The following is a 27,781-nucleotide window of genomic DNA, read 5'->3' on the forward strand; positions in this document are numbered from 1 at the left end:
TTGTGTGCATACAGTAGCCTCAAAAGTATTTGAATATGTAAGGCATATGATGACATGATCCACTAATGATTTTACATCTGGAAAATGTTATAGTATTATATATGTGTTCATATTAAACAGTAGTTTTTTTTTTAGCATTTAAATCTTGTTGGTAAAATATTTTGATTGAAAAGCACGCTTATCTTAAAAAAAAAAAAAAAAGATTAATTAATCATTTTATTCAGCAAGGATGCATTAGATTGGTCAAAATGACAGTAAAAACATAATGTTACAAAATATTCTATTTCAGATAAAATCTGTTCTTTTTGAGCAGCAGATCATCATATTAGAATGATTTCTGAAGGATCATGTAACACTGAAGACTAGAGTAATGATGCTGAAAATTCAGTTTTGCCTCACAGGAATAAATTACATTTTTTAAATATAATAAAATACAAAACAGTTATTTTAAATTGCAACAATATTTCACATTCTTACTGTTTTTACTGTATTTTTGATCAAATAAATGCAACCTTGGTGAGCAAACTTTAAAACTTAAAAAAAAACTGCCCCCAATTTTTGAACAGTAGTGTAAATTTTTAATTGTAGCTTGTTCATATACTGTATATTAGTGAGAAAGAGAGAGGAAATGGAAAAGAGAGAGTGGGAATGTGTGTATGAGTTGTGACTTGTCCAAAAGCCTCAAAGTTTTCACATGCGAAACCAGCCAACACAAATAATCACAACATGACGAATCTCACAAAATTGGTTTCATATGTGACAGGTGTCCTAATGTAACTCTAAGACTGCGGTTGTAAGACTTACGTACAGGCCATCTGTGGGCTGACATACATGCTTCTAATTACAGGTGCTTTTATGTTGTGGCATCTAGCGTGAATGAATGTTACTGTGTCAGGGCTTATTAGTTGTCTTTCTAGGCCGCTTGGATTGTCTTTACTTCCTCTCTGGCATTTTTAAATCTTTGTTAGTGTTGTCTAAATATTTTAATGATGTCGTAAAACCTCCGGTGTAAAGATAAAGAGTTACATTTGTAGTATCGTGAATCATGATGGATTAATGAGTGTGATTGCTCCAGACAAAGGTCAAAAGGCAGCTGTCGCAGCAGGCTGTGTTTTGTTTGCAGTGACACTGGCATGCTATGAGCATGTTGAAGTTGACAAGTCTTTGGAATTTAGAGGCAGTGTCCTGGCACAATATAGGCTAGCTGGCCACTTAATGAGAGACATGGCTTAATTTAGGAACATATGACTCATTATGTGTATCTTGAGCATCTGCTAATCGTTAAATGATGTCCTGTTGGAGGCAACATCTATAAACCTCAAAACAGTTTGAGGTTAAACTTAGAGTAGATAAGTCCTATATACCTAATATTCTGGTATATTTTAACATGTAATTTATTTCTCTGATTCAAAGCTGAATTTTCAGCATCATTACTCCAGTCTTCAGTGTCACATGATTCTCATATTATGATTTGCTGCTCAAGGAAAGTTTCATATTATTATCAATGTTGAAAACAGTCGTGCTCCTTAATTTGTATTATTTCTTTATTGTGGAAACTGTTGATTGATCGATTGATTTTTCAGGATTCTTTGATGTTTTTTTTTTTTTTTTACAGCATTGATTGGATATATATAAAAGTCATTACTGTTACTGTCACTTTTGATCAAATTAATGTGTCTTTGTTGAATATAATAATTTTTAAAAGTATTAAAAGTATTAAATTCTATGACTGAATAATTTGAATCGTTTACTCGACTGATTTGATAAAGAACACTGAATCATTTAGAAATTAAACACCACTACCACGCAATCCAACTTTTCCACTGTTGCTCCATTTTGAACAACGTTCACCGACGGTGCAAAAACAAGATAACTGGCAATTTTGTATCTAAAACATAAGTTAGGCTACTCTTTATTAACTTTTTGTTTATTGAACTCTTACCAGACAATCGTTTCCCCTGCTTGTTACTCAAACAGCTTATGTCAGCATTGCTAGTTGTAAAGTGCATTTATATAACGTTTACATTGCGGTGTACACATTACATGCAAAACGTATAGAACTTTGTGTCCACTGTTTATACTTTGCTTGCTTTGTGTGTATTTGTCTCAGTCTGGAATCATGTGTTGTTGCATTATGTATGTTCAGCTGTACCGAGACATAGTGAGTGTGTCCTTCACTTTGTTATTAAGGCTTTGTTTGTACTTTCTACATGCCATATGGTGGTAGAAAGCATTAAGTGCAATAGGCAGGTCGAGCAGACCACAAAATGACACAAAGCACTAAAAAAATCATTATACTCCACTCACTAGTCATCAAATTGAGCATAAACATAAAAATTGCCTTATATGATTGTGATTTCAACACAAGCTGTGTTTTATCAACAAGCAATTGTGTGTTGTGTCTCGGCACAATGCAACCGGCATGCATCCGCCGACCCTATAAGACAGCATTAGGAATTAAGACAATAGTCTTCATTATACTAAGAGGATTTTCACTGTTGACACACTGCATGCTACTATCACTAATCAAAGCAGTTTCCTACTTGACTGCTCATCAAACCATACTTTTGTGTTTATGAATGATTATAGGAGGATAAAATGATTTCAAGGTTTGTTTTTCAGTCAAATAGCTCAGTGGCAACGTCTCTCCAGACTGCTGTGTTTTCATGTCAAGGTTGTTCTGATGAGTTGAGTTGTGTAGGCAGGAATTCCAGCACTTTCCACACTATTCTTTAATGGTTTGTGAATAGCTCGGCGGATCAGGCTTTATTTGGATCTTTGTTAAAGGTTTAGCAAACCTCCTATCCCGGTGAGAGGCTTTGCCGACATATGTCTCCTCACTGGATCCCCTTTAGTGCTTTGCTGGAGTGCATGTTTTCGGACTCTCTCTCTCGCTCTCTCTCTCTCTCTGTAGGAATTTGAAGAGCATGCTGAGAGTTTGGATGCTCAGTCTGAATGCTGTTTAATGCTATCACTGCCACCTCTGGGAATTACTGTCTTGACTGCATGTGTGTGAGTGTGTACTTGTAAGTAAGCAGAGTTTCCTTGTTCTGTTTAGTTGGCTGTTTGTTTAATGGTTAAAGTGTGTGGTGACAGTGAAGCAAATGAGAAAGATGTACCTGTAAGCCTCAGCAGTTTTCTCTGATGTTAGTCTGTGGTATCTTTCTGTATTCATCCTCTAGGATTAATGGATGAAATATGCAGTCATGTGCTTCAGTGAGTTTGTCTTCCTCAGGTTCATTGTTTGATTAACTTGCTGCACGTGTTGTTTTTAATTTGTTCATTTGAAATAGATCTGTAAATAATTACAGTATGATTTGAAGTGGATGTATTTGGATCAGTTATGCTGTTGCAGTTGATAAATGTGACATTTGTTTGCCAGAATTAAAGATCTCAGTGGTTTTGTGTTTGTCAGTGGTGTCAGAAGTTTACTCCATGTTGTTATGAGAAGCATCAGGCACTTGTGAGGATCTGCAATCTTTAAGATACAGATTTAATTGACTAGCAACAACATTTGAGGCTCTTTAAATATATTGAGTATATATATATATATATATATATATATATATATATATATATATATATATATATATATATATATATATTATTATTATTATTTTTGGAAGATTGATTAATTTTTTTTTTACAAAAAGAAACTGTAAATACATTTTTTTTTTTTTTGCAACACTGAAGAATCAACTACTGTTCAACACATTTGGCTAATCCAAAAATATCATGGTTTCTACCAAAATATTAAGCAGCACAACTGTTTTCGACATTGATAATAATCAGAAATGTTTCTTGAGCAGCAAATCATAATATTAGCATGATTTCTGAAGGATCAGTAATGATGCTGAAAATTTAGCTTTGTCATCATGGTATAAATTACAAAATTTATTTCAAAATATATTCAAATTTCGTAGTATTGCTGTTTCACTGTAAAAACTTTCCAACCCCAGACTTTTGCATGGTAGTGTACTTATTAAAATAACTATCTCAGGAAATAGTGCACCAATGTAATCCTGTTTGCCATTTCATAACCTTAAGGATTTTATGAAAAATCGTGTACAATACACGTCTTGGATAGTAGCTATTTTACTAATTTTGCAAATTAATCTCCATGTTCTGTATCTTCATCCTTTACATCCAAATTTTATTAATTACCGTATATGTTTTTATTATCTGTCAATTTATACATGTTCTGAAATAATTTTAGAGGCATTTTGACCATAGTGGGTCCTTTCATAGGGGCAGTCGTGGCCTGATGGTTAGAGAGTCGTAACCCAAAGGTTTGCGAGTTCGAGTCTCAGGTCCGGCAGGGATTGTAGGTGGGAGGAGTGAATGTACAGTGCTCTCTTCCATGACTGAGGTGCCCTTGAGCAATGCACCGAACCCCCAGCTGCTCCCTGGGCGCCGCAGCATAAATGGCTGCCCACTGCTCTGGGTGTGTGTTCACGGTGTGTGTGTGTTCACTGCTGTGTGTGTGCACTTTGGATGGGTTAAATGCAGAGCACAAATTCCGAGTATGGGTCACCATACTTGGACACGTCACGTCACGTCACTTTTTTTTTTTTTTTTTCAGACAGCTTTCCACCCTTCCAACATGGTCTTTATATCCCAAATAATATCTTTTCATTTATGAAAGCTACTGAAAAACCATGAAGCCAGACTTTTTCTGAAAATATATGTGATTTCAGTTAATAACGCAATATAGCTGCCTAAAATTGTGATATCTAAAACTTTTTTTAAAACAGATAACTACATTAATATGTCTTACAAACACATGTTACTGCATAATAATTTATTACAGTATTTAATAAATATTCAACTAAGCTTATAAGGGCCATTGACACAGGGCCTAGTCTCTCTGCATTTTTGTTTACTTGTTTTTCTATGTAAACATGCACAAGATGGATGACTATCTTTGACTAAAATTCTCATTCATCTCGATATCAACCATCACAGTTTTATATAATTTCACTTGTCCCTTTTAAACTATCATTCTGAAGACACAATTTCCTTTTGTGCAAAATTTCAGCATTTCAGGGCATCACAGTTATCAGTGCAATTAGTGTGCTGATTCCTTGAGTCCATCCAGGTTTTTTGTTTGCTCTTCGTGAGACAGGGGAAGACTTATCCACCCAGCCTCCAAATTATGAGCTAGGGGCGAGAGTGAGACAATCGATCACCTCTGGCCACTCCTGGATGAGGAGAGTTAATCTGAGGTTGATGCTGGCAATTTGTGGAGGCGGCTTGACTCTTTGCAGCTTGTGAGTGTAAACGATTATGTGTGGAATGAGCCTGCAGCACAAGCGTGCTCACGGTTCATCAGCCTTCATGGAGGCATGAAGGCAAACAACGCACACGAGTCAGCGAAATAAACAACGTCAAATTCTTTTCTCAGCTGATAGCCTTGCGACCTTTAGTGTCTTGACTTTGCACATGCAAAACATTTTTCTGAAGCTTTTTTTTTTTTGAAGCTGCACATATTAAACTTTCTAACATATTTTCCATACACCTTGATTACATGTGACTATAAATAAATGATATCTGGCTATTTTCTGGGAGTTTGTTAATGATAATGAGGCAGTATTTTGTTGAGTTTTTGAGCTCATACCTTGGCTGGTTTAGGCATGTCATGGACAGCTGACACACAAAGCTTTTCAGATTCTTTATATTCTGTGCAATTGCTGCATGGTTAACGCCAGTAAAATAACTTTAAAGCCTAATATTTGCAACCTTGAATGGATTTTCAGTGGCATTTTTACCTTTATAAAGGCATTTTTCTAACCTTATTAGATGTACACATCTTTTTTTTTTTTTTACAATGTCAATAAACAATCAATAAATTCAATTTTAATAATAAGGCATTATAGAGCTATTACCAATCAAATGAAATTAGTATCAGCTTAATTATTTTTTGCACTGAAAAAGTGCCATAGAGGTTGCATCTGAATTGTAAATTTGCATAAAATGTGTAATGCATAAATGCATTTACACTGCAATTACAATTGCATAACATGCTATGAGAATAGTGTTTTAAAAATAACATTTTGAATATGTAAATGTGAAATGCTAAAAAATGAAATTTAAATATGAAAAGAAAACGGACAGTAGCTGGCAGCAAGTAACTGTCTTGAGTGAGTCAGTCATGAGTGAGTCACTGAGTCATTAATTTAGCCGATTCGTTCAATAGGCTGATTCATTTAGAAATGGAGCAAGTGACTGTCTATCACGTGACATTTTATAACCTGAACTGACCTCAGCCTGTCCTAAAAAGGTCAAATTCTCTGATATTTTAGGAACTTATTGACACCAATGAGTAATGAAGGTTTCCTGTTAGTATTTTTCTGTATTTTTTTTTTTTTTTTTGCACCACATGACTTGATTTTGCAGACAAATGCATTTAAATATTAATAAATAGCAGTGATTAACCGTGAAGCAGTTTTGTTAATTTTATTTCTTTGAAAAAAAAAAAAAATGGCTTTATGTACCCCCAAAATATCAAAATCAGTTTTAATACAGAAATGAAAAACATTCATCATAGAAAAGGTGTACTCAAGTCACTGTATATGAATTGCAAGTTTAATGTATTTAATAGCTATAGGGGGAAAATAGTGTCACATCATTGACCCAGTTCCTATATTTTATTGCAGACTGCGATGATGATTTGCATCAATATAATCTTGCTTTTGCTTGAGGTGAAAATGTTTTAAAAGCATCTCACCTGCTATAAATCCAAAATGTTGTAAAACACCTAAGACTACTGGTTCAAAGCGAACAGCTCTTCAAATCCCCTCTCAATTTTGCTGTAAATGATTTTTTTTACAATTTGTTCTCTGTTCTTACTCTTGCACTCTTTTATGTCTCTTTAGATCTTTTCCTTGGAGGAGTCAGTGAAGAGCGCTTGCTAAAAGAACAACTCTGTGAGGGCGTTTTCTGCATTTCCTTCACCCTTGTCTTTATCTGCTGGCTGGGATGAGGGGGCTCAGGAGCCGTATTGTCGGGCTCCTGTCGGCCTTCTTCTCCACTGCCCTTGGTCTTTATTTCCCTCCTCACGGTAAGTGCCAGGACAGTTAAATTGTTCTCAGGTGTTTGTTCTTATTAATGCAACTTCAACTTGAGGCTATGATCATTATTCCACAGTATTACACGTTATTATCCAGTAAACTCTTCCTGAAACAAGCATCCTTTTTAGCACAGATGACCATCTCAACAGCTCTTTTATCCTGTGATATGTTTCCTGTAGTGGAGCAGCTGCCGACCATCACCGCTCAGACCTCAGGCTCTCTCATTACCTTGCCGTATGATGAGAACTTCCTGTTCAAGTGTGAAGCCAAAGGCAACCCAAGACCTACGTGAGTGAGATGTCAGAAGATGTCAGAAAAACTGAAGAAATATCCAAATGAAATTGCCTCTAATGGGCTGAAAGAAGCTTAGCCATTTCTTTGTGCAACATTTGAAAATTCAAAATAAGAATAAGTTTTTTTTTTCTGTCATTTTTTTTTTTTTTTAATCACCCACAGAGTAAAACAGACATTGCAGATAACATTTGCACAGTGAAGATGAATTTATGTTTTGGATTCCAACTTTTTTAACGTTTATTTTTTTTATTTAAAAAAAAAAAATAAATTATTTAATAAGTGTCAGCAAGACTTTAACTGTAGATTCACATCTAAAGAAACACATTGTTTTATGGATATACAGTAATTTATGAATTTGGTGAGAGGAGGTGTGCGGAAAGAGAGTTGAAACATATGCACCAACTATAATACAAAAATAGTTAAAATTAGAAAAAAGAAAAAGAAAAAAAAATTATGAGCATCCATGGTTCCATGAAAAACCTTTAGCATCCATGAAACCTTTCTCTCACTTTTGTTTTCTTTTCTTTTTTTTATGTGCATGCCTAATAGGTGCCTGTTGTGTGTTTTTAATTGAACAGGTACCGCTGGACGAAAGATGGGATGGATTTCGACCCGCAGAAAGACCCTCGGCTCATTAAAGAAGAAAGCAGTGGGACCTTTATGATACCCAACACTAAAGAGAAAGTGAAATACCAGGGAAAGTACAGATGTTATGCCTCAAACAAGCTCGGGACTGCAATATCAGAAGAATCAGAATTCATTGTGCCTAGTAAGTCACAGTTCATATATCCCCTCCCCTGTTACACATTATCTCGGCTGCTGCTGATGAAATGAATATAGCAGAAATCTAGAAATTCTAGTGTGTAGAATTTCCTCAGATCTGTTCCAAGAAATTTGCATATTCCACAGAACCCTTAAGCATGTCCAAAATGAAGTTGCTCAACTGGTTTTTACTCTTGATCTTACTCACAGTTTCACTAGTTAGCTGTCTGTCTTATGCTTTAGTAAGAAAGTGACTGCTATGAATTTAAAGTTTATTTGTGTTGTTTTTGTGCTTGCTCAAAGTGGTACCCAAGTTTCCCAAAGAGAAGACAGAGCCAGTGGTGGTCACAGAGGGCGATTCAGTGGTTTTGGAGTGTAACCCGCCACAAGGAACTCCACCTTGGCAGCTGTACTGGATGACCAATGGTAGTTCAAAACACTTTAAATCAGTTTCCTGCACATAACATTTGCCAAATAGAGGCATCCAAGCAGATCATTTTAATGCTGTGAATTTCTTTTTAGTCTGAATATCACCCAGATCTGGGTCATTGTTGACCAAAACTAAAATTAAAACCATAAAAAAGTTACTGAAACATACAACAAAATTAATACAAATAAAATCTAATTCAAAATATTAACAGAAAATATAATAGTATAGTAATGATACCAAAATATCACTGCTTCAGATTTCCTCAGCTGTTACAGCAAACATTATTGTTTGTGATATGTCAGTCATCTCCTTGTTTTTGGCTAAACGGATAAACAGATGCATGCATATATTTCAACCAACTGTATATAACTATCTTTTCTGGCGCCAGACTGGAGTTCTACCGCCTCCGCTAATAACAGGCTTTCAATGATAAACGTTACATGTTGCAATTTGTAAAGAATTCTGTGAATATGTGACATTTAAAGAATTTGATTCTTTCCGTCAAGCCAGTAAAACAATAAATCAGTCAATCTCAAAAGCTCAGACCTGAAAACAGAACAAAACTTTACAAGTAAACAAAATGCCATTAAAACCAAACATTAAAATTGATTCAAAATGCAATAATATGCATATAGGCCCAATAATATGCAAAATTCTAAAGTGAGAATTTTGGTTTCTAAATGTTTTTTTAATTTATTATTTTTAAAGGCATAGTTTACTCAAAAATGAAAATTCTATCATCATTTACTCACCCTCATGTTGTTCCAAACCTGAATGAGTTATGAGTTGAGATGCTATATTTGGAAGAATGCTGGTAACCAAACCAGTTTTCGGTAGCTATTCACTTCAATAGTATATATATATATATATACAGGTGCTGGTCATATAATTAGAATATCATCAAAAACTTGATTTATTTCACTAATTCCATTCAAAAAGTGAAACTTGTATATTATATTCATTCATTAAACACAGACTGATATATTTCAAATGTTTATTTCTTTTAATTTTGATGATTAGAGCTCACAGCTCATGAAAGTCAAAAATCAGTATCTCAAAATATTAGAATATTACTTAAGACCAATACAAAGAAAGGATTTTTAGAAATCTTGGCCAACTGAAAAGTATGAAAATAAAAAGTATGAGCATGTACAGCACTCAATACTTAGTTGGGGCTCCTTTTGCCTGAATTACTGCAGCAATGCGGTGTGGCATGGAGTCGATCAGTCTGTGGCACTGCTCAGGTGTTATGAGAGCCCAGGTTGCTCTGATAGTGGCCTTCAGCTCATCTGCATTGTTAGGTCTGGTGTCTCTCATCTTTCTCTTGACAATACCCCATAGATTCTCTATGGGGTTCAGGTCAGGCGAGTTTGCTGGCCAGTCAAGCACAGTAACACTATGGTCATTGAACCAGCTTTTGGTACCTTTGGCAGTGTGGGCAGGTGCCAAGTCCTGCTGCAAAATGAAATCTGCATCTCCATAAAGCTTGTCAACAGAAGGAAGCATGAAGTGCTCTAAAATTTCCTGGTAGATGGCTGCGTTGACTGTGGACTTCAGAAAACACAGTGGACCAACACCAGCAGATGACATGGCAGCCCAAATCATCACTGACTGTGGAAACTTCACACTGGACTTCAAGCAACATGGATTCTGTGCCTCTCCACTCTTCCTCCAGACTCTGGGACCTTGATTTCCAAATGAAATGTAAAATTTACTTTCATCTGAAAAGAGGACTTTGGACCACTGAGCAACAGTCCAGTTCTTTTTCTCCACAGCCCAGTTAAGATGCTTCTGACGTTGTCTCTGGTTCAGAAGTGGCTTGGTAGCCCTTTTCCTGAAGACGTCTGAGCGTGGTGACTCTTGATGCACTGACTCCAGCTTCAGTTCTCTCCTTGTGAAGCTCTCACAAGTGTTTGAATCGGCTTTGCTTGACTGTATTCTCAAGCTTGCAGTCATCCCTGTTGCTTGTGCACCTTTTCCTACCCAAATTCTTCCTTCCAGTCAACTTTGCATTTAATATGCTTTGATACAGCACTCTGTAAACAGCCACACCTTTCAGTAATGACCTTCTGTGACTTACCCTCTTTGTGGAGGGTGTCAATGTTCGTCTTCTGGATCATTGCCAAGTCAGCAGTCTTCTCCAGTATTGTGGTTTCAAAGAACAAGAGATACCCGGAATTTATACTGTAGGGATGGTCATTTATTCAAACTCAAATGTAAATATTCTAATATTTTGAGATACTGATTTTTGACTTTCATGAGCTGTAAGCTCTAATCATCAAAATTAAAAGAAATAAACATTTGAAATATATCAGTCTGTGTGTAATGAATGAATATAATATACAAGTTTCACCTTTTGAATGGAATTAGTGAAATAAATCAAGTTTTTGATGATATTCTAATTATATGACCAGCACCTGTATATAAAAATGATATGGAAGTCAGTTGGGACCGGCAACTGTCTTATAAATATCTTCTTTTGTGTTCAACAGAAGAAGGAAATTCATGAAGGTTTGGAACAACTTGAGGATGACAGAATGCAAATTAATTTTTTTTTTTTGGTTGAACCATCCCTTTAATTATATTATTTTTAATTTAGATTAATTATTAGACATAGACAAAGAAAAAAGAAGAAACAAATTGATATTACTTTTTGTTTTGTTTTCCTAAATAAATAAAAACTTTCTTAAAACAAGATAAATTTACTTGAGAAGAACAGAAATATTAGATTTCAGAGTAATCTAATGAAATCTAATCAGCTTTGGGTTTAGTGAGGATGAGAAATATAAACCTGAATTATCTGATTGAATTAATTTTTTAACCCACATTGGCAAATCTATTTTTTCCTTGTTATAAGCATGGACCTCTCTAAATTTCATTAACTTTAAGGAAATACTTACTGTATGTCATTTTTTTGTTTTAGATATTTATCCTAGCTAGCAAGACAGTTGATTAAAAAAAGCAATGAGCGTTATTATTGTACACGTCTGCACTTCTTGAGCTGAAGAGGCGGCTTAATCATGTTGAGCCACCTACACTTCTTGAGAGGAACAAGAATGCCTGAGCATTCAAAGCTCTACCCATGATGCCTGTTATCTGCTGTGCAGTCTGTCAGATGGGACTGTTTCTGGGCGGTTTGGATGGTTGCCCTCTCCGATGTCCTGTTGCTCATGTTAATCTAACCCTCCTCTCTGTATTGTTCTCAGATCTTCGACACATTGAGCAGAATGAGAGGGTGTCCATGGGCCTCAATGGGAATCTGTACTTCTCTAATACACTGGTGGAAGATAGCCACGATGACTACTGCTGTTTTGCCTCCTTTTCCAGGATACGCACAATCGTTCAGAAACCCCGCATGATCCTGAAGGTCAAGCCAAGTATGTGGCAAGAATCTCATAAACATGATAGCATGTAAAGCAAATGAAACAGAACATTGTTTTTTTCCACTAACCTTCAAAGGTTTAGGGTCGGTAAGATCTTTCAGTGTTTTTGAAAGTCTCTTATGCTTACCAAGGCTTCATTTATTTAGTAAAAAAAAAAGAGATATTAAAATAATTTAAAATAACTGTTTTCTATTGTAATATATTTTAACAAGTAATTTATTCCTGTGATGCAAAGCTGAATTTTCAGCACCATTACTCCAGTCTTCAGTGTCACATGATCCTTCAGAAATCATTCTAATATGATGATTCAATGCTTGAGACACATTTTTTTTATTATCGATGCTGAAAACAGTTGCTGCTGCTTCTGTGGAAAGATATTTCAGGATTCAAAAGAGCAGCATTCATGCAACATTAAAAAGGTCTTTACTATCACTTTTGATCAGTTCCTTTCTGAATAAAAATATTTATTTCTTAAAACAGTCTTACCGACCCCAAACAGTTTAAAATGAATTGTTGTCTGTAGTGTGTGTATATACATATTTTCACAACTAACCTAATCACCATATCAATGAAGACCTGTTGTGCTGGTTTTGGGTGACGTAGGACACATTCTTGCTTTCATGAACAGCTGGACAAAAGCAAAGCAGAATGTGACAAGTTTGTTTTAAAAAGTGCTTTTAGCTTGACAAAGTGTCATGAAACTGCAGCTCCTGTGACACACAAAAAACAAACAAAACAAAAAAACAAACTGTGAGATGCATAGCAATGGATAAACAAAGTATGCAGTTTAACAATAACATTTTTTTTTTTTTAATTGTCTAAATACATTTTTGAATGTATTAGATTACTTCCAAAATCAATGCTTAAATGGCTGTATAGTGGCGATTAGCATGGTAATAATTTAACAGTAACTGCTTTTCCCTCAATAAACTCCTATTTTGCTGCTTATTAATAGTAAGGTAGTTGTTAAATTTAGGTATGAGGTGTGATTAAGGGAGCTAAAATATGGTCATGCAGAATAAAGCATTAATATGTACTTTATAAGTACTAATAAAAATCCAATATGCTAGAAATATAAATGCTAATAAGCAACTAGTTTAAAAGTTTGGTCCTTAAAATAAAGTATTACCAATATTAATAATAATCTACCTCACTAACTATTAATAAGCAGCAAATTAGGAGTTAATTGAGGCAAACTTTGTAGTTTATTAATAGCAATTAATATTAATAGCATAATATGAATATTAAAATATATCTAAAAATCGAAACCTAACTAATCAATTCAGTTGTTTTACGATTAGTTGACCACCCTGACTTATCCCGAGTACAGTTACATAGTATTTATTGTTTATATGCTATATATGTACTGTTTATGTGCTATATATTACCATTTAAATTTGCTGAAAATTCAATTCTTTCAATTTCTTATTTTTCTTTCTTTCTTTATTTTTAGGCCAGGGGGATGATGACATGACGAGTGGTGAGTCACAGAGTAACATATTTTGTGAAATGTGCTGTTTAAATAAGCAAAAATCTTCATTTAACCATTTTTTGTGGCTTTTATTACCATGCATTTATGTAAGGGCTTTACTTTATGCCACAAGAAGTTTAAAGCTTTGTAAGGCTTTAGCACTTGCTAGTTTGTCAGCTATTTCTGGAGTTTTCTTCAGTTTTCTTGAGCTGTGTGCTTTTATAAGAATCATTAAAATTTGACAAAGTAACTTCTTACTGTCACTTTCAAAATTGTGTGAGATAATGGCCTGTTCTCTGAGAATATATCTTGAATTTTTATTCAGGCTTTGGTCTATTCTTGTTCAGACATGAAAGTGTGTTTCTGTTTTTATCCATGTTGAGGCCATTTACCATCATTTGTCCCATTCAGTTCAGAAGAGGAAGCCGAGCATTTTGGTGCCCTCCAGTCATTCAACAACATACCTAAAAAAAGGAGAAGAGCTGGAGCTGGAGTGTATCGCAGCAGGACTGTGAGTTCACTTCTCTATAACCATGTTGGGTTGATAAACGCTACATGGCGGCAATGCATTTCCACTGACGGGGAGAGTGACAGCGGTTTATTTTGATCTTTTGTCAGGCCTACACCGGCGATAGAATGGATCAAGATGTGGGACAACTTACCGAAGCGTACACAAATCAAGAACTATGGAAAGCTTCTGACTATACCAAACGTCACAGATCAGGATGAAGGGAAATACATGTGCAAAGCCAAGAATGATCTTGATGAAGCTGTGCATCATTTCCAAGTTGTTGTGGAGGGTATGCAAACATTTACAAGGTCTTAAGTCTGAATTTGATTTGGATATTTGACGATTCCCATTTATTCTAGTTAGTAAAGCTGTTTGACAGGAATAACTGGTAACACTTCAGTTGTTAACATTACACGTACTACTAACAATGAACTAACAATGAAACAAGGAAATATACCTCTAAAGCATTTACTAATAATTATTAAAATCAAAAGTTGTACATCAATATTATTTAAAGACCTGAGATAACACTGGCTAAAAATGAACAACTGGATTTTTAATAACTAACATCAAGACAGATTATAAATACTGTGACAAACATATTGCTCACTGTACTGTATAGCTAATGCATTAATTAAAGTTACTTAACTGAACTATTTTTATATGAAGCTTATTTATAAATGAATGCCTTATTCTGCATGACCATAATTATTTGACAAAATTTAAAGTCACATCACTTATAAACACAGGGGGGCAGTATTGCTCTAGATAGGAAGTTGCTTTAATCCATATTCAATTCATATGTTGTGTGTCTCAGAGCCGCCCAGCTGGCAGGAGGAGCCAGTGAAGAGTCAGTTAGCAGAGATTGGATCTGACATCCACATCAAGTGTTCTGCTACAGGAAAACCTCAACCCACAATCACCTGGAAGAGAAATGGCCAGCCTCTTGATGGTGTGTTAAACCCCTTCCACTCCCACTCTTATCATGCCCATTTGACTGAATTTGTCGGCTCAAAGCCACTGCCAAATGTGCAATTACTGGCTGTGAGAACAGTCTGTTGTTCCTTTCCGTTAGAATTTGTAAACAGCAGTGAATATGTGGCCACCTCTGTATTTATGCACAATTTGCATGCTCTGGTAAAAATGATATTTCAGCAGCAGATGAAAACACTCAATGATGTATCTTCTAAATATGTACCTCAGAAGTTTATTGCTGCTATAATGATGTGAAATATTACAAAATAGACAACACCGGGGCTAGCTGCAACATTTTTTTTTTTTACTCAATTTATCAGAGTGGGTTTATTTTTAAAAGTCAGTTTGTGTATAGATGCATAATTTCTAGTCTTGGCTGTTGAACATTTCCACTGTTATTGCCCCTCAAAAAATATAACATTTTTGTGATTTTACGTGAACAGTAAGATTTTATTAAGATACTACCATTTCAAAATTAAGACAGTAAAACATTTATAATGGTGCAAACGATTTCCATTGCAACTTTTTCACTGATAATAATAAGAAATGTTTCTTGAGCAGTAAATCATCATATTAGAGTGATTAGTAATGATGCTGAAAATTCAGCTTTACATAACAGGAATAAATTACGTTTTAAAAAATATTCGAATAGAAAACAGTTATTTTAAATTGCAAAAATATTTCACAATATTACTGTATTTCTGACCAAATAAATGCAGCCGTGGTAAGCAAAAAAGAGACATTCAAAAGCATTACAGATCTTACTGACCTCAAACTTTTGAACGGTAGTGTACTGTAAAAGCCCGTGTGACAACTAACCCCAGTCTCTCCTAAACACTTTGGGTGCCAATTCAAGTTTGTTTTCTCCCCAGATTTTCCTTCTACCAATTACAAAGTGCTTGATGACAGAATAATGATCCGCGGAGTGCAGCAGAAAGACACTGCCGTGTACCAATGTGAGGTCTCCAACAAGTACGGGACCCTGCTTGTCAACACTAACGTGCTTGTCATGAGTGAGTACTTCACTTACCTGTGTAAATTGGAAGAAGATGAATATCATATTGTGATTTTCAGAGCGCAATAATAGGTCAGCGCTACTGATGCGCAACCCACCTAATTTACATGTATCAATTAATCATAGCACCAGAAGAGAGGCTTGTGGTCCTCATTGACGTTTTCTTGCCTTTGATTATGATATGATGCTCTTGCTGACATGTAATGGCTTAAGGGTTAAGCAGCTGTTGCTTCGTAATTGACGTAGAAGAAAAACATGAAATGTGTGCATGAGTGTGTGTCTATGAACTACTTCGGTCACTGTTTCTTGTTTGTAGCTGGCAGAAGAAGAAAGCTCTTTTATATGCTAATAGCTTTTTTACAGTTTAATTGTGATTTCGGGAGTGTGCCTCGGTTTCAAACTACAGCGCAGAAAGTGAGCCATATGCTGTTCTGGCTGTTTGATGTTTGTCTGTGCTCACAAATGTTTTGACTAATGGTCTGGCTTTCCCTCAGATCATCCCCCTTTGATTCTGACGCCGAGTTATCTGGAGTATGCGACCATGCTCGGCAAGAGTGTGATTATGGACTGCAAAGTCTTTAGTTCACCACCTGCCACCATTAACTGGTGAGTTTGGTAACAAGCGTTGCGATTTTAACACCGTGTCATAACCAGACGCAATATGATAAGCCACAAGTGAGCTGTCTCTTTTCTGTTAATCAGAGTTTTGGTCTACGCGACAAGTAACGAGCGATGCAACATTTTGTCGGTCGCTTGGTTTCTTTATTTGTACGCACTGAAGTCTCATGGGACTGAAGTAACGTATTCATGTATATTAAACATCAAACTTGGACGAGGAGAGACTAACTGTAAAAGAATCAGAGATTATAAAACAAATGAAATGTAAACCATTAAAAGCATGCTGTCCGAAAATAGTCATGAAAATACAAGATACTGAATGTAGTTTAACGCTCTTTCGCTCAGTGCGTTGTGCATGTGAAACAGAGATAACACCTCTGATTGGCTGTTTTGTGCTTGGTTGTGTTGCGTCATGCACCATTTTCATGCTCAGTTTCTTGTCACAGGAGTCTTGTCACATCACGCCTGGTTAGGACACGGTGCATGAGTGTAAATTATGTGTTAATTTATGGTACCTATCCATCAATTTAAAAAAAAAATACTTAGGCCTATAGTTAAGATTTATGTATTTTAATTGCATATAAAATATCCATTGATTTGTATTACATTGTTTTAACCTAATATAAACATATTGCGATGCATATTTGCCAATTATACATAAATGAAATAAACTGGATGCGTTTTAAATGCACAGTAACAGGTTTATACATTTATCATTGACAAATCATGAATAAAAATGTATATGTAAGCTAATTACATAAATGTAAACTGAGTCTTGCGTGTTCCACAGCTAACCATATTTAAAACATTTTCATGTTTAAAAGTAAATAAGGTAACACTTTAGAATAGGGAACACTTATTCACTATTAACTACGACTTTTCCCTCAATAAATTCCTAATTGGCTGCTTATTAATAGTTAGTAAGGTAGTTGTTAAGTTTAGGTATTGGGTAGGATTAGGGATGTAGAATAAGGTCATGTAGAATAAGGCATTAATATGTGCTTAATTAGTACTAATAAATGGCTAATATTCTAGTAATATGCATGCTAATAAGCAACTAGTTAAGAGACCTTAAAATAAAGTGTTACCGTAAATAAATTAATACATTATTTAATAAAATGCAATTCAATTCAATTCAAAAGTTTTGACATTTTGTTTTCACATAGATTTATGATGATTCTAAGGAATTTTAATATATATATATTTTTTTAAATAATAATAATAATAAACTTTGCCATTATTCATTGTTTGAGGGATGGGTGTAAGAGCAATTTGAAGAGCATGGGATAAGATATGAGACATCTAGGGATAATGTTTTCATCACTTAATAATAATGATTACCACAGAATGTACAAAAGATTTCTATTTCAAATAATATGTACAGAATAATTACCATGATTTTTCATATCCATTCTGTTTTAATAAATGTAATTATTTTTTATATAACTGCCTACAAGGCTAAAAAAAAAAAAAGAAGTTTGTTGTCTGTATTATTGTCCAATAAATCTAGCTAAACATCCTTAAAATATACTTCTTAAATTACATTTTAATTAATTTTTTATTAGAAGTATACTAAATGATTTTGACAGGGTTTTTAGCATGGTTTTACTGTAGCTGGTCTCCAGATTATGGGTGAATGATAGTTGTTGGGCACAGAGTGCCTGATAACAGCAGTACAGAGACCCACTAGGGTCAAGTGAATTAAGTGAAGGAAAAGGGACAAAACATTGAGAAAAGACACTGCAAGATCTATAGGCCTTTTGAAATGTCTGTTCTCTCTAGGGTATCCTCCTTTTGCACACGTATTTATACTCTTTTCTTCTTTGAAAAGTTTCCTTTCAAAAACCTTTGGTCAATTTTGAAAGTCATGGTAAAAAAAAATAAAAAACTAGGCTACATTGGATTCGGTTTTATCAACAGAGCATCTGTAGTCATTTCAGTAAAGGCCCTTCCCATGGGCCTTTATTTCAGAAGAACTCTGAAGGGTTCAATGTTTGTTTTGTAGGAGAAGAGAAGACCCAGAGGGCTCTCTAGATGGAGAGAGATATTCTCTCCTGAAGAATGGCTCCCTGCAGATTCACAAAGTCGAGGAGGAAGATATGGGCCAGTACAAATGTTTGGCAAACAACTCCGAAGGCGCCGAGAGCCTCACCACTGAACTTTTCATTAAAGGTTAGCCATCTTCCTTAATCAAAAAGCTTTCTGCTTCCTGATCATTACTGAAACCAAAGGTCTTCTGTTGATAGATTCAACGAGGATTGTCGAACCTCCTCAAGACATGAAGGTCAAAAAAGGATCAATGGCAGAGCTGGAGTGCCAGGTGGAGTGCGATTCCACCCTCAGAAGAGAGCTGGAGATCCTGTGGATGAAAGATGGGATGAATATCCTCTCAAACTTCTCTGAAGGGTGGGTGACCTGTTTTCCCTAAGTAGTAGGATGAGATAGATTGTCCCTAATGGTTCAACTTTGAATTCAATGAAGCCATTTAAGTAAATCCTGCTTTCAAAAAGGGTTGTGCTGTCAAAACAGGAAGGATTAGCATGAGCTATGACATTTTTGAAGTGCAGACATTTTATTTATAGTTCTATCAGTGCTGGAATCATGGATTAAGTACTTACACTTTGTAGTCGTGTAACAGAGCCGAGCTAGATGTAATTGTAAGCTTTTATCAGTAATAGTAAGCTCTTATGGGCGAAATGTCCCTCTTGAAAATCAAAAGGTACTCCAGCTAATGAGCAGGAGCTTTAACCTCTTTTCTACTGGCTGGAATATGATGCCCAAAGGATCTTTTGTGTAAATGCAGTGTGTTTTGTTGTTGTGACTGCTTCCAGGCAAATGATGTTTGCATCTCTACCTCAGGTCACCAATTAGCAGGCCACGATTCAGTTCTGTGCCGCAGATTAGTTCCAGTCGAACCGCAAATCATTTTTTATTAATTAAAAAAATTGGAGAAAAACACTTAGCGAACATAAAAGAGATGTGCATTGATTGTCATGACAACATTTAGCACAGCTTTTATTTGGCATTTCAAACATAACAAAAGCCACAGATCCGCCTGTGACAATGTGTCTATACCGTCCTGAGACAAACTAGATCGCTTCCATTATAATCAATGGAGCTGTCTGCACTATAAGTGGTGGCTTCATTCGACGGATGCCTGGTTTCTATTTTTATAAGGCTGCATAGCAACTTCAACCACTTTATTTTTCCCGGTCTGCCTGGAAATTTGGGAATTGATTGCTTTGAATTTTGCTTTGAAGTTCATCTGTGATTCATAGTCAATAAGACTTGTAAAATATCAGGTTATTTGACCTTTTATGATGAAAAAAAATGTTAGATCATGTTGTAGAATGTAGGTTGTGGTCATGTGGTGCGACTCCCACAGAACCTACTGATTATTTAGTTTAAAAAAATACTGATTACATTGAAAACAATGATTGTAAAATATTTTATTATTTTATACTTTAATTTATACTTGGTTACATCACATTTTAGAGGCATTCCATTTAAATATAGTTGGAAATAGTGTAAAAGTTTTTAGAACCACATTAAAGACGAATAATACATTTCTAAGAACTTGGTACATATTTTTCAACTTTTTTTCTTCATCCTGGACACTCTTATTTGTCAATGACTCATTGTTTCTTGCCTTGTTTTACCATTGACTATTGATGCCAACATAGAAAGTTAGAATAAATATTCTTGGAAAGCACATTGCTTATTTCATTCAAGATCTGAAACAATGTAAGATACTTTGAACTTTGTGAAAGACATTTAGAGACTTGGAACTACTACATGAACAACGTATTTGTGAGTCTCATTTAGGAATTCATGAATTTTAATTTGACAACATTTTATCAATCAACTATCAACTAACTGTTATTTTATATTGTATTTTGGGTTATTTGCAGCTATTACACAGATGATGGAATTCTCCAGATTGTCAATGTGAGCCACAGTGATCAAGGGAATTACACCTGCGTTGTTCGAACATCACTGGACCAAGATGCAGCTTCTGCATACATAACTGTGTTAGGTACGATTAAAGGACCTTTTGAGGCCAGAATGAATGCCAACTAGATTCTGTTGTTATGTTTATATATTACTTTAATACCACAATAATAAACCTGCTTGGAAAAGTATTCAAATAATAATATATCAATCTTTGCAAATATTGTACAGAAGACACAAAATATATTGTGTAGACTGTGTGATCATTATTGCACCAGTTATTTCTTTAAGCGATTCTGATTCCCTGTTGAATGGTCTTGAAGGAATAGTTCACACAAAAATGAACATTTTGCCATCATTTACTCACCCTCAAGTCGTTCCAAACCCATATAAGTTTCTATCTTATGTTGAATGTAAAATAAGATATTTTGAAGAATTTTGAAGAAACAAGCAGTTGTTGGTCCCCATTGACTTCCATAGCAGTGAAAGAAATACTATGGAAGTCAATGGGGACCATCAACTGTTTGATTACCAGCATTATTCTTCTTTTATGTTCAACATAAGAAAGAAACTCATACAGGTTTGAAACAACATGAGGGTGACTAAATGATGACAAAATGTTCAATTTTGGGTGAACTATCCCTTTGAAAAGTTATGATATGAAGCTTGTTTATAGTGTTTGTGTCCTAAATGTCACACAGATGTCCCAGATCCACCGGTTCAACTGACACTCACTGATCTGAAAGACCGCAGTGTGAGGCTCCAATGGGCAGCCGCTAGTGATCATAACAGTCCCATAACAGGTAAAACACATCTTATAAAAGTACTGTACTGTCAGGGTTACAGAACAAATGCAAAACGCTTCCATTAGCGTTCCCTTCATATTTAATGGTACCCATTTTCATTGCTTCTGTAGCTGGCTTTTGCTTTAAGCAGATTCCTCTGAAGTCGTTTTCATGGACGTTGCTCGTACTCAAACATTGCTCTACAATATTTCAAGAGGGCTCCCACTGGGGCCGAACCACAGTGTATTGAGAGTGTGCGCTCTGCATATTCAATGACCGCTGCGCTCTGTTCCTATGACTAGAGTTCATCATCCAGTATGAAGAGAACCACTGGGAGCCAGAGAAGTGGAAGGAGCTTCTACGAGTTGCAGGCAGCCAGTTCTCAGCCCCCTTGACGCTCTACGGCCACATTAACTACCAGTTCAGAGTCATCGCTGTCAATGCTATTGGGAGAAGCCGTCCCAGCATGTCCTCCGAAAGATATAAGACACCTCCCTGTGGTAGGGATACCTGTGATCCTTGAAGACTTGCTTTCGTTATGTGTTACCATCCAACGTCTAGGCTGTCCTCGGTTCACCTTGGATTTGTTTGAAGCGTGTCTTTGTGGGGATTTACCCTGAGAAAATTATACAGATGTCTATAAAAGCTCCATAAATTTTAATGCTCTTTTAAGCGAGCGCTGCCTCAGACTATCAATGACTGCATGCTCGTCATTATGTGTGATACACATTGGCAGTGTTAGAGGGCAATGGTATTATTGACTGAGACAGATGTTAAATAATTCATATTCACATTTGTACAGCTCCTGACAGGAACCCAGAAAACATTAAGATTGAGGGTCACCTGCCACATCAGATGGACATCAGCTGGAAGGTAATAAAATGCAAACAGCATTGTCAAACAACCTTAACGCATATGCATATATGCATGGTTTAGAAGCAAATACTCTCACGCAAGGAGACTAAATGCTCCTGGAGCACCTAAGAAGTCTGGTGTTTTGTATTTTTAAAGCAGTAACAACTTAATTTGCACTGGCAGTCAAGTATATGAGCAAATCTCCTTTCACAAGCCAATTTATGCTCTATTTATGAGTCAAAATTCCTTCATATTGCAAGTCTGAAAGAAAGCCAAGCGAGGCACCCCAGAAACTAGGTTCCCACGCCAGATTTCGCAAACCCATCAGCAAATGTCTCTCGAACTCTTCCATTCTTTCCAAATTCTCGGTAATGTTTGCAGTGCACTGACCCACTTTTCCCTTTAATCACCAGCCTCTCTTGCCTGTGGAGCACAACGGTCCCGGTCTGGAATACAAACTGAGCTACAGGCTCCTGGGTGTCGAGGACAGTTGGAAAGAACAGATGGTGAAGAGACACTCATTTGTGGTGCGAGACACCCCAACATTTGTCCCCTACGAGGTCAAGATCCAGGCCTTCAACCGTCACGGGTGGGCACCAGAGCCCAGAGTGGTGACTGGTTATTCTGGAGAAGACCGTGAGTCAAACAGCATGTTAATGCATTCATCTCACAGTCACTGCCACGATTAGCCAAAAATAAACACTTAAGATTAGAAGATTAGTTGGGAGAGTGGTCTAATCCACTCTTTACCAGCATCGGTCATTTCTGCTGAGCTTTTACATTGTGCTTTTAGGGATCAGACACATTCTTTGCCAAGCACTTATGTGATTATCTTTTGTTTTATTCCATTTTCATATTTTTCCATCTCATGCCCTAGTCGACATTTGGCATTGTCTTGAGGATGATGCAACAGGTTGGGCTGCTTTTGTCCCTGTTATATTCCTGCCTCACTGTAGATACACAGAAACATGGTTGCTTTAGCTGTAGGTAGATCTTGACAGTTATCATGCAGTTGTTGCAAAGAGCAGGGATGCAAACTTGACACTTTTCAGTGATAATTGCTGTTTTGAATCCAAAATACTCTCAGAAAAAAAAAAAAAAGTGCAAAAATTGTACCTTTAGGGGTACACTGGGGCAGTACACTCAAAGGAACAGCTTTGTACCTTCTTTACCCCTAAAGGGTGCATATTACCCCTAAAGGAGGACCTTCTTTACCTCTAAAGGGTGCATACTATACTGTAAGGTACTACTATGCAGCCTTTATGGGTAAAGAAGGTACAAAGCTATCCCTTTGAGGGACTGCCAGTATCAAGCAGTTGTATTCCTTTTTTTTTTTTTCAGCCAGTTTAGGTCCTTTGTGTGATTCATGTAAATCCGACGAGTTTTTGAAATTGGGATGAAATGAGAACCACTACTTTTGAGTTGTCAAAAAAGTAAAAGCAAAAAAAGACCTACTGTAGCTTCTGTGCTTAAAAATGCAAATGCTGCCCCACATGAACATCTCTGCAAGTGAGTGAGTTTGTCGCTTATAACGTGCATTTTAAAATGCAACACATGCGACCATCTTCCTAAATATGTTATTAAAATTGTTTATAAATCTGTTTATAAATCAATAAAGTTCTCTTAGCAGTTTAAAAAAAAAAAAAAAAAAAAAAATCTTTGGGTTATTGTTTAAAAGCAAATAAATGAAGGCATACAATAAATTAGCACTGTAATTCAGTATTACAACAACAACTCATTTTTATTTTCCAATACAGTAGTAATAAATGTATTTATTGGTTTAATTGTATTATTATTATTATGGTATAGTAATATTAAATGGGTTCCATAAAAACAGTGTGAATGTGGCCTGAGACAACTGAAGTAAAATAGTCTAGGTTGAGTTTTTCACTATATCCTATATCCACTATATCTGTAAATCCATATTTTAAAGCTAAAGGGGGTTGCATCTTTGTCACTTTTTTTTTTTTTTTTTTTACGCCCGATGAGTTTGCATCCCTGAAGGAGCCTTTCCTATGTACCCACGTGTCTCTGTGGATAGCTTCATGTTAGCATGTGCGCTTTTCCTGGAAACAGTCAGTGTGTCATCTAATTACAGTCCGTTTGTTTTCCTCAGTGGCTCTACTTGCTTGAGGAAATGGTTGTGTATATGTGAATTTGTGAGCTGTTACCCTCTTGCATCAGTTAGGAAAGTTTAGCCTTAAACAGATCTGCGTTCTGTTGCCTTCTCCAGTGCCCTTGGCGACTCCCGAAGACGTATCTGTGGAGGTGTTGAACTCTTCGCTGCTGAGGGTCAGCTGGTCACCGGTGCCCCAATCCGCCTTGAGGGGCCATCTTGGAGGATACACTGTGAGTTCCCAACCCCTCCGGTTCAGAGGTCCTGTGGTACTGGACAAAAGCTGATGGTCATTCAGCAACAAACAAGCTGTTTGTAGCATTTAATAGATTCCACTGTGTGTTTTCTTATTGCCTTTTTTCTCTCTCTGCCTCTATTTTCACTCTTGGTTTATTTTCCATAAGTGTATATATCTCCTCATAAACACCCACTTTCTCTTTTTTCCGTCTCTTGCTCCCAGGTGCACTGGTGGCAAACTCAAAGTCTGTTGACCTCTAAGAGAATTCCCTCAGAGAGCCAGTCTCTCACCATCCCTGGAAACAGGAGTCACACCATGGTGCCGGGACTGAAGCCATTCTCTGAATATAGCCTGACTGTCAACGTCTTTAACCGGAAAGGGAATGGGCCCAGCAGCAGTCCCATCTCTTTCACAACTCCACAGGGAGGCAAGAATGCTTTGGCAGTAGACACGTTTTGAAATTCAGTGGTTTGGGCATTTGCTAAATTCTTGTGTAGATTCAGTTGAATTTTACACAGTTTGTTATTCACCCAAATGCACTGCTGAACATAAGACTAATTAACATAGAAAGGAAGTGTGAAAAGAATGACATTGACTTAATTGAAATGCAATGCTATTTCAGCAGTTGAACTAAATTGTAGGTGGTTATCAAATAAAGACTTTTTTGCACTGAATTATATTCCTAATTTAAGGTACATACTGACCAGTATAGCACTTGACATCTTCCCACAGTTCCTGAGCCACCTCCCATCCTGAAAGCCACAAACTTTCAGAAAGACTCCATCACGCTGGTGTGGGCGCCTCCGCATGAAACCAACGGCTTTCTCACGGGATACTTGCTGCAATATCAGACAAGTATGACTCTCATAGATTTATCTCATGTTACATCATCTGTCTCAGTGAATTTTATATAATCAGTGTTTAACTGTACTATATTCTGGTGTATATACTTCAAGTTTGGGGTCAATAACATTGTTTAATGTTTTATAGATGTTTTTAAGAAGAGTTTTATGTTCACAGAGGCCGCATTTTTATATTACAAAAATACAGTCAAAAACAGTAATGTTGTGAAATAATACTACAATTTAAAATAACTGTTTTCTATTATAATATATTTTAAAATGTAGTTTTTTTTTTCCTATGATGGCAAAGGTGAATTTTCAGCATCATTACACCAGTCTGCAGTGTCACATGATCTTTCAGAAATCATTCTAATATGCTGATTTGTTGATTTCTAATTATAAATCACAGGTTTTTAAAAAGGTTGTGCTGCTTAACAAAAGTGTGGAAAAAGTACTACAGTGTCTTTATTTAGATTTCCTTGATGAGCATAAAGTTTGAAGAACATTGTTTCAAACATGACGATGCTTTCTTGAATCTTGAATTAACAGCATTTTGTTGATAAGGATAGGGAGTAGGTTTTTGATTTGACTAGATATGATAATAAATCCATAATTTTTAATTACGTAAAGTAGGAAGAACCCCATGACAGATGTAGACAAGTGGTGCTGGGGAGGAGGAAGGCTAAAGAAAATTGTCACCATGCTGGACAGTAATATATAAGGTTGCGTAGACAGAAAATAGAGATCGACTGGCAGATTGTGCCAGTCACCTACTCAGAAGCATTTCTTGACTGAACTATACATTTATTTGAAATAGAAATAATTCTGTCATTTTTGATTAACCTAATGCATCCTTGCTGAATAAAAGTATCACTTTCTTTAAAAACTCCTTACTGACCCCACACTTTTGAATGTTTTAAATCTTTTAAAACTCATTAATTTTCTTGTTGTTCTTGTAGTTAATAAGACTCTGGGTGAGCTGAAATCTGTGAACATCAGTGCGCCAGATACAACACAGTGGGTCTTGCGTGATCTGCAGGAGGACAACTGGTATAAGTTCTACCTGAGCGCGTGCACGCAGGTGGGCTGCGGGTCAGCTATCAGTGAGGAAGGAGGCACCGTCTCTGAAGCATGTAAGTGTGCCCGGCAGCAACTATAAGCAGAGTCCCAAGAGCTATAATGGATCTGGTATCAGAATCTGAATTGAAGTGCCCATGCTGAGACACAAACATCTGATACAAGCAAAGTTAGTTGTGTTCTAATTAGCACAGCCGCAAGGTGTTCGAAAGTGATTAAGCAGCAGTTACAGAACTTTGAGTTGCTGTTGGCTAGATCTTGTTGCATAAAGGAGAATGATTAGATTATTGCTAAAATGCAAAACTCACAGTGATCTGAAGAACAAAAGGGTGTAACGACCAATACATTGACCAATCAATGAGGTGCCTTAGTAAAAACAACTGCCTACTGATGTGTTTTTACTTACTGTATAACTGATTTTGCATCATTGTCACAGTTTTTCTCCAGGCCACAATTTTGTTACGAATTTCTTTCTGTTATGCTCATATTCTCATACTCCATGGGTTTGTTTAAACTGATCTGTCTTCTTCTCAACCAACTTCTGTTTCTCATGAACTAGTTACAATGCCCGAACATTCATTTCCTGAAGTTTCTACAGTCTCAGCTGAAACTTCTACAGAGAGCTGTATGTATCACATACTGTAGTTTATAGCATATTGCAGCTTACATAGTAGTAGTTTCTATTTCGAAAATGTAACATTTTGAAGCATTTCAAATGCCTTCGGACGTTTTCAGTCAGATAAATGGAATTTAAAGCTAATTTATCAGTAAAAAGTCAACTTTATGGACATAAAACCTGAAGTGATTTATCTTGTTTTTATTTGTTTCATTTTTACATGTCTCTACTGTCTTTTTAAGATGATCTGTCAACATCTGAGGTGACATCTTCTGAGTTGAGTATGTACCAGCAGATTTGTAGCTATTTCTGTGAACTGAAAAATGAATTAGTACATTAACTAATGTCTAGAATAACTCCAGATGAAGTTATTAGTTACATAAACCCATAACAGCATGGAAAAATATTTAGGTCTTAACATTAGTCATACTAGTAATAGTGTCAGTAGTTGTAGCACTAATTTTAGTCACATAAATAGCATCAGTTATTGTTGTTGAAATTCAAAAGGCCCAGCATAATTCATATTCAGTGAAGGAGATAATTGTGTACATTCTGCAAAACGAGCATAGTCTTCCATCAGAAATCCACATAGTGACAGCTGGTTCAAGTTTACCTCAGCTTGGTTGCTGTTGGCAATTGCTTTTGTCTTTTAAGAGCTCCTCTGTGAGGCAGAAGTACTGTCCCTGAACCCCTGCTAAAGACAGCAAATACATGCTGTCTTTATCAGGGTTGACAAAACCGGTCTCGCTGCTGAGAGGAACATATCACTCAA

The 27,781-nt window shown here is 36.1% G+C and overlaps 1 protein-coding gene across 4 annotated transcripts in view; it reads left to right on the forward strand.

The window, feature by feature from the left end:
* Positions 1-27,781, forward strand: part of chl1a (cell adhesion molecule L1-like a) — a 66,129-nt gene that overhangs the window by 21,324 nt on the left and 17,024 nt on the right. For 2 of the 4 annotated variants that reach the window (XM_058764349.1, XM_058764350.1), the window contains exons 2-23: positions 6,876-7,060; positions 7,250-7,358; positions 7,943-8,133; positions 8,430-8,552; positions 11,763-11,933; positions 13,393-13,419; positions 13,822-13,921; positions 14,029-14,210; positions 14,739-14,873; positions 15,769-15,909; positions 16,406-16,517; positions 18,535-18,701; positions 18,776-18,935; positions 20,441-20,565; positions 21,182-21,283; positions 21,568-21,765; positions 22,068-22,138; positions 22,534-22,756; positions 24,354-24,469; positions 24,697-24,901; positions 25,207-25,329; positions 26,276-26,449. In XM_058764349.1, coding sequence (XP_058620332.1) covers positions 6,979-7,060; positions 7,250-7,358; positions 7,943-8,133; positions 8,430-8,552; positions 11,763-11,933; positions 13,393-13,419; positions 13,822-13,921; positions 14,029-14,210; positions 14,739-14,873; positions 15,769-15,909; positions 16,406-16,517; positions 18,535-18,701; positions 18,776-18,935; positions 20,441-20,565; positions 21,182-21,283; positions 21,568-21,765; positions 22,068-22,138; positions 22,534-22,756; positions 24,354-24,469; positions 24,697-24,901; positions 25,207-25,329; positions 26,276-26,449 — 3,037 coding nt within the window. In that variant the 5' untranslated portion in view covers positions 6,876-6,978. Of the gene's footprint in view, positions 1-2,792; positions 2,810-2,914; positions 3,027-6,875; positions 7,061-7,249; positions 7,359-7,942; positions 8,134-8,429; positions 8,553-11,762; positions 11,934-13,392; positions 13,420-13,821; positions 13,922-14,028; positions 14,211-14,738; positions 14,874-15,768; positions 15,910-16,405; positions 16,518-18,534; positions 18,702-18,775; positions 18,936-20,440; positions 20,566-21,181; positions 21,284-21,567; positions 21,766-22,067; positions 22,139-22,533; positions 22,757-24,353; positions 24,470-24,696; positions 24,902-25,206; positions 25,330-26,275; positions 26,450-27,781 lie in introns of those variants that run through there. The other 2 variants (XM_058764348.1, XM_058764351.1) reach the window with 2 other exon arrangements.

Source organism: Onychostoma macrolepis, chromosome 23 (assembly GCF_012432095.1).
Source record: "Onychostoma macrolepis isolate SWU-2019 chromosome 23, ASM1243209v1, whole genome shotgun sequence".
Classification (NCBI taxonomy): Eukaryota; Metazoa; Chordata; class Actinopteri; order Cypriniformes; family Cyprinidae; genus Onychostoma; species Onychostoma macrolepis.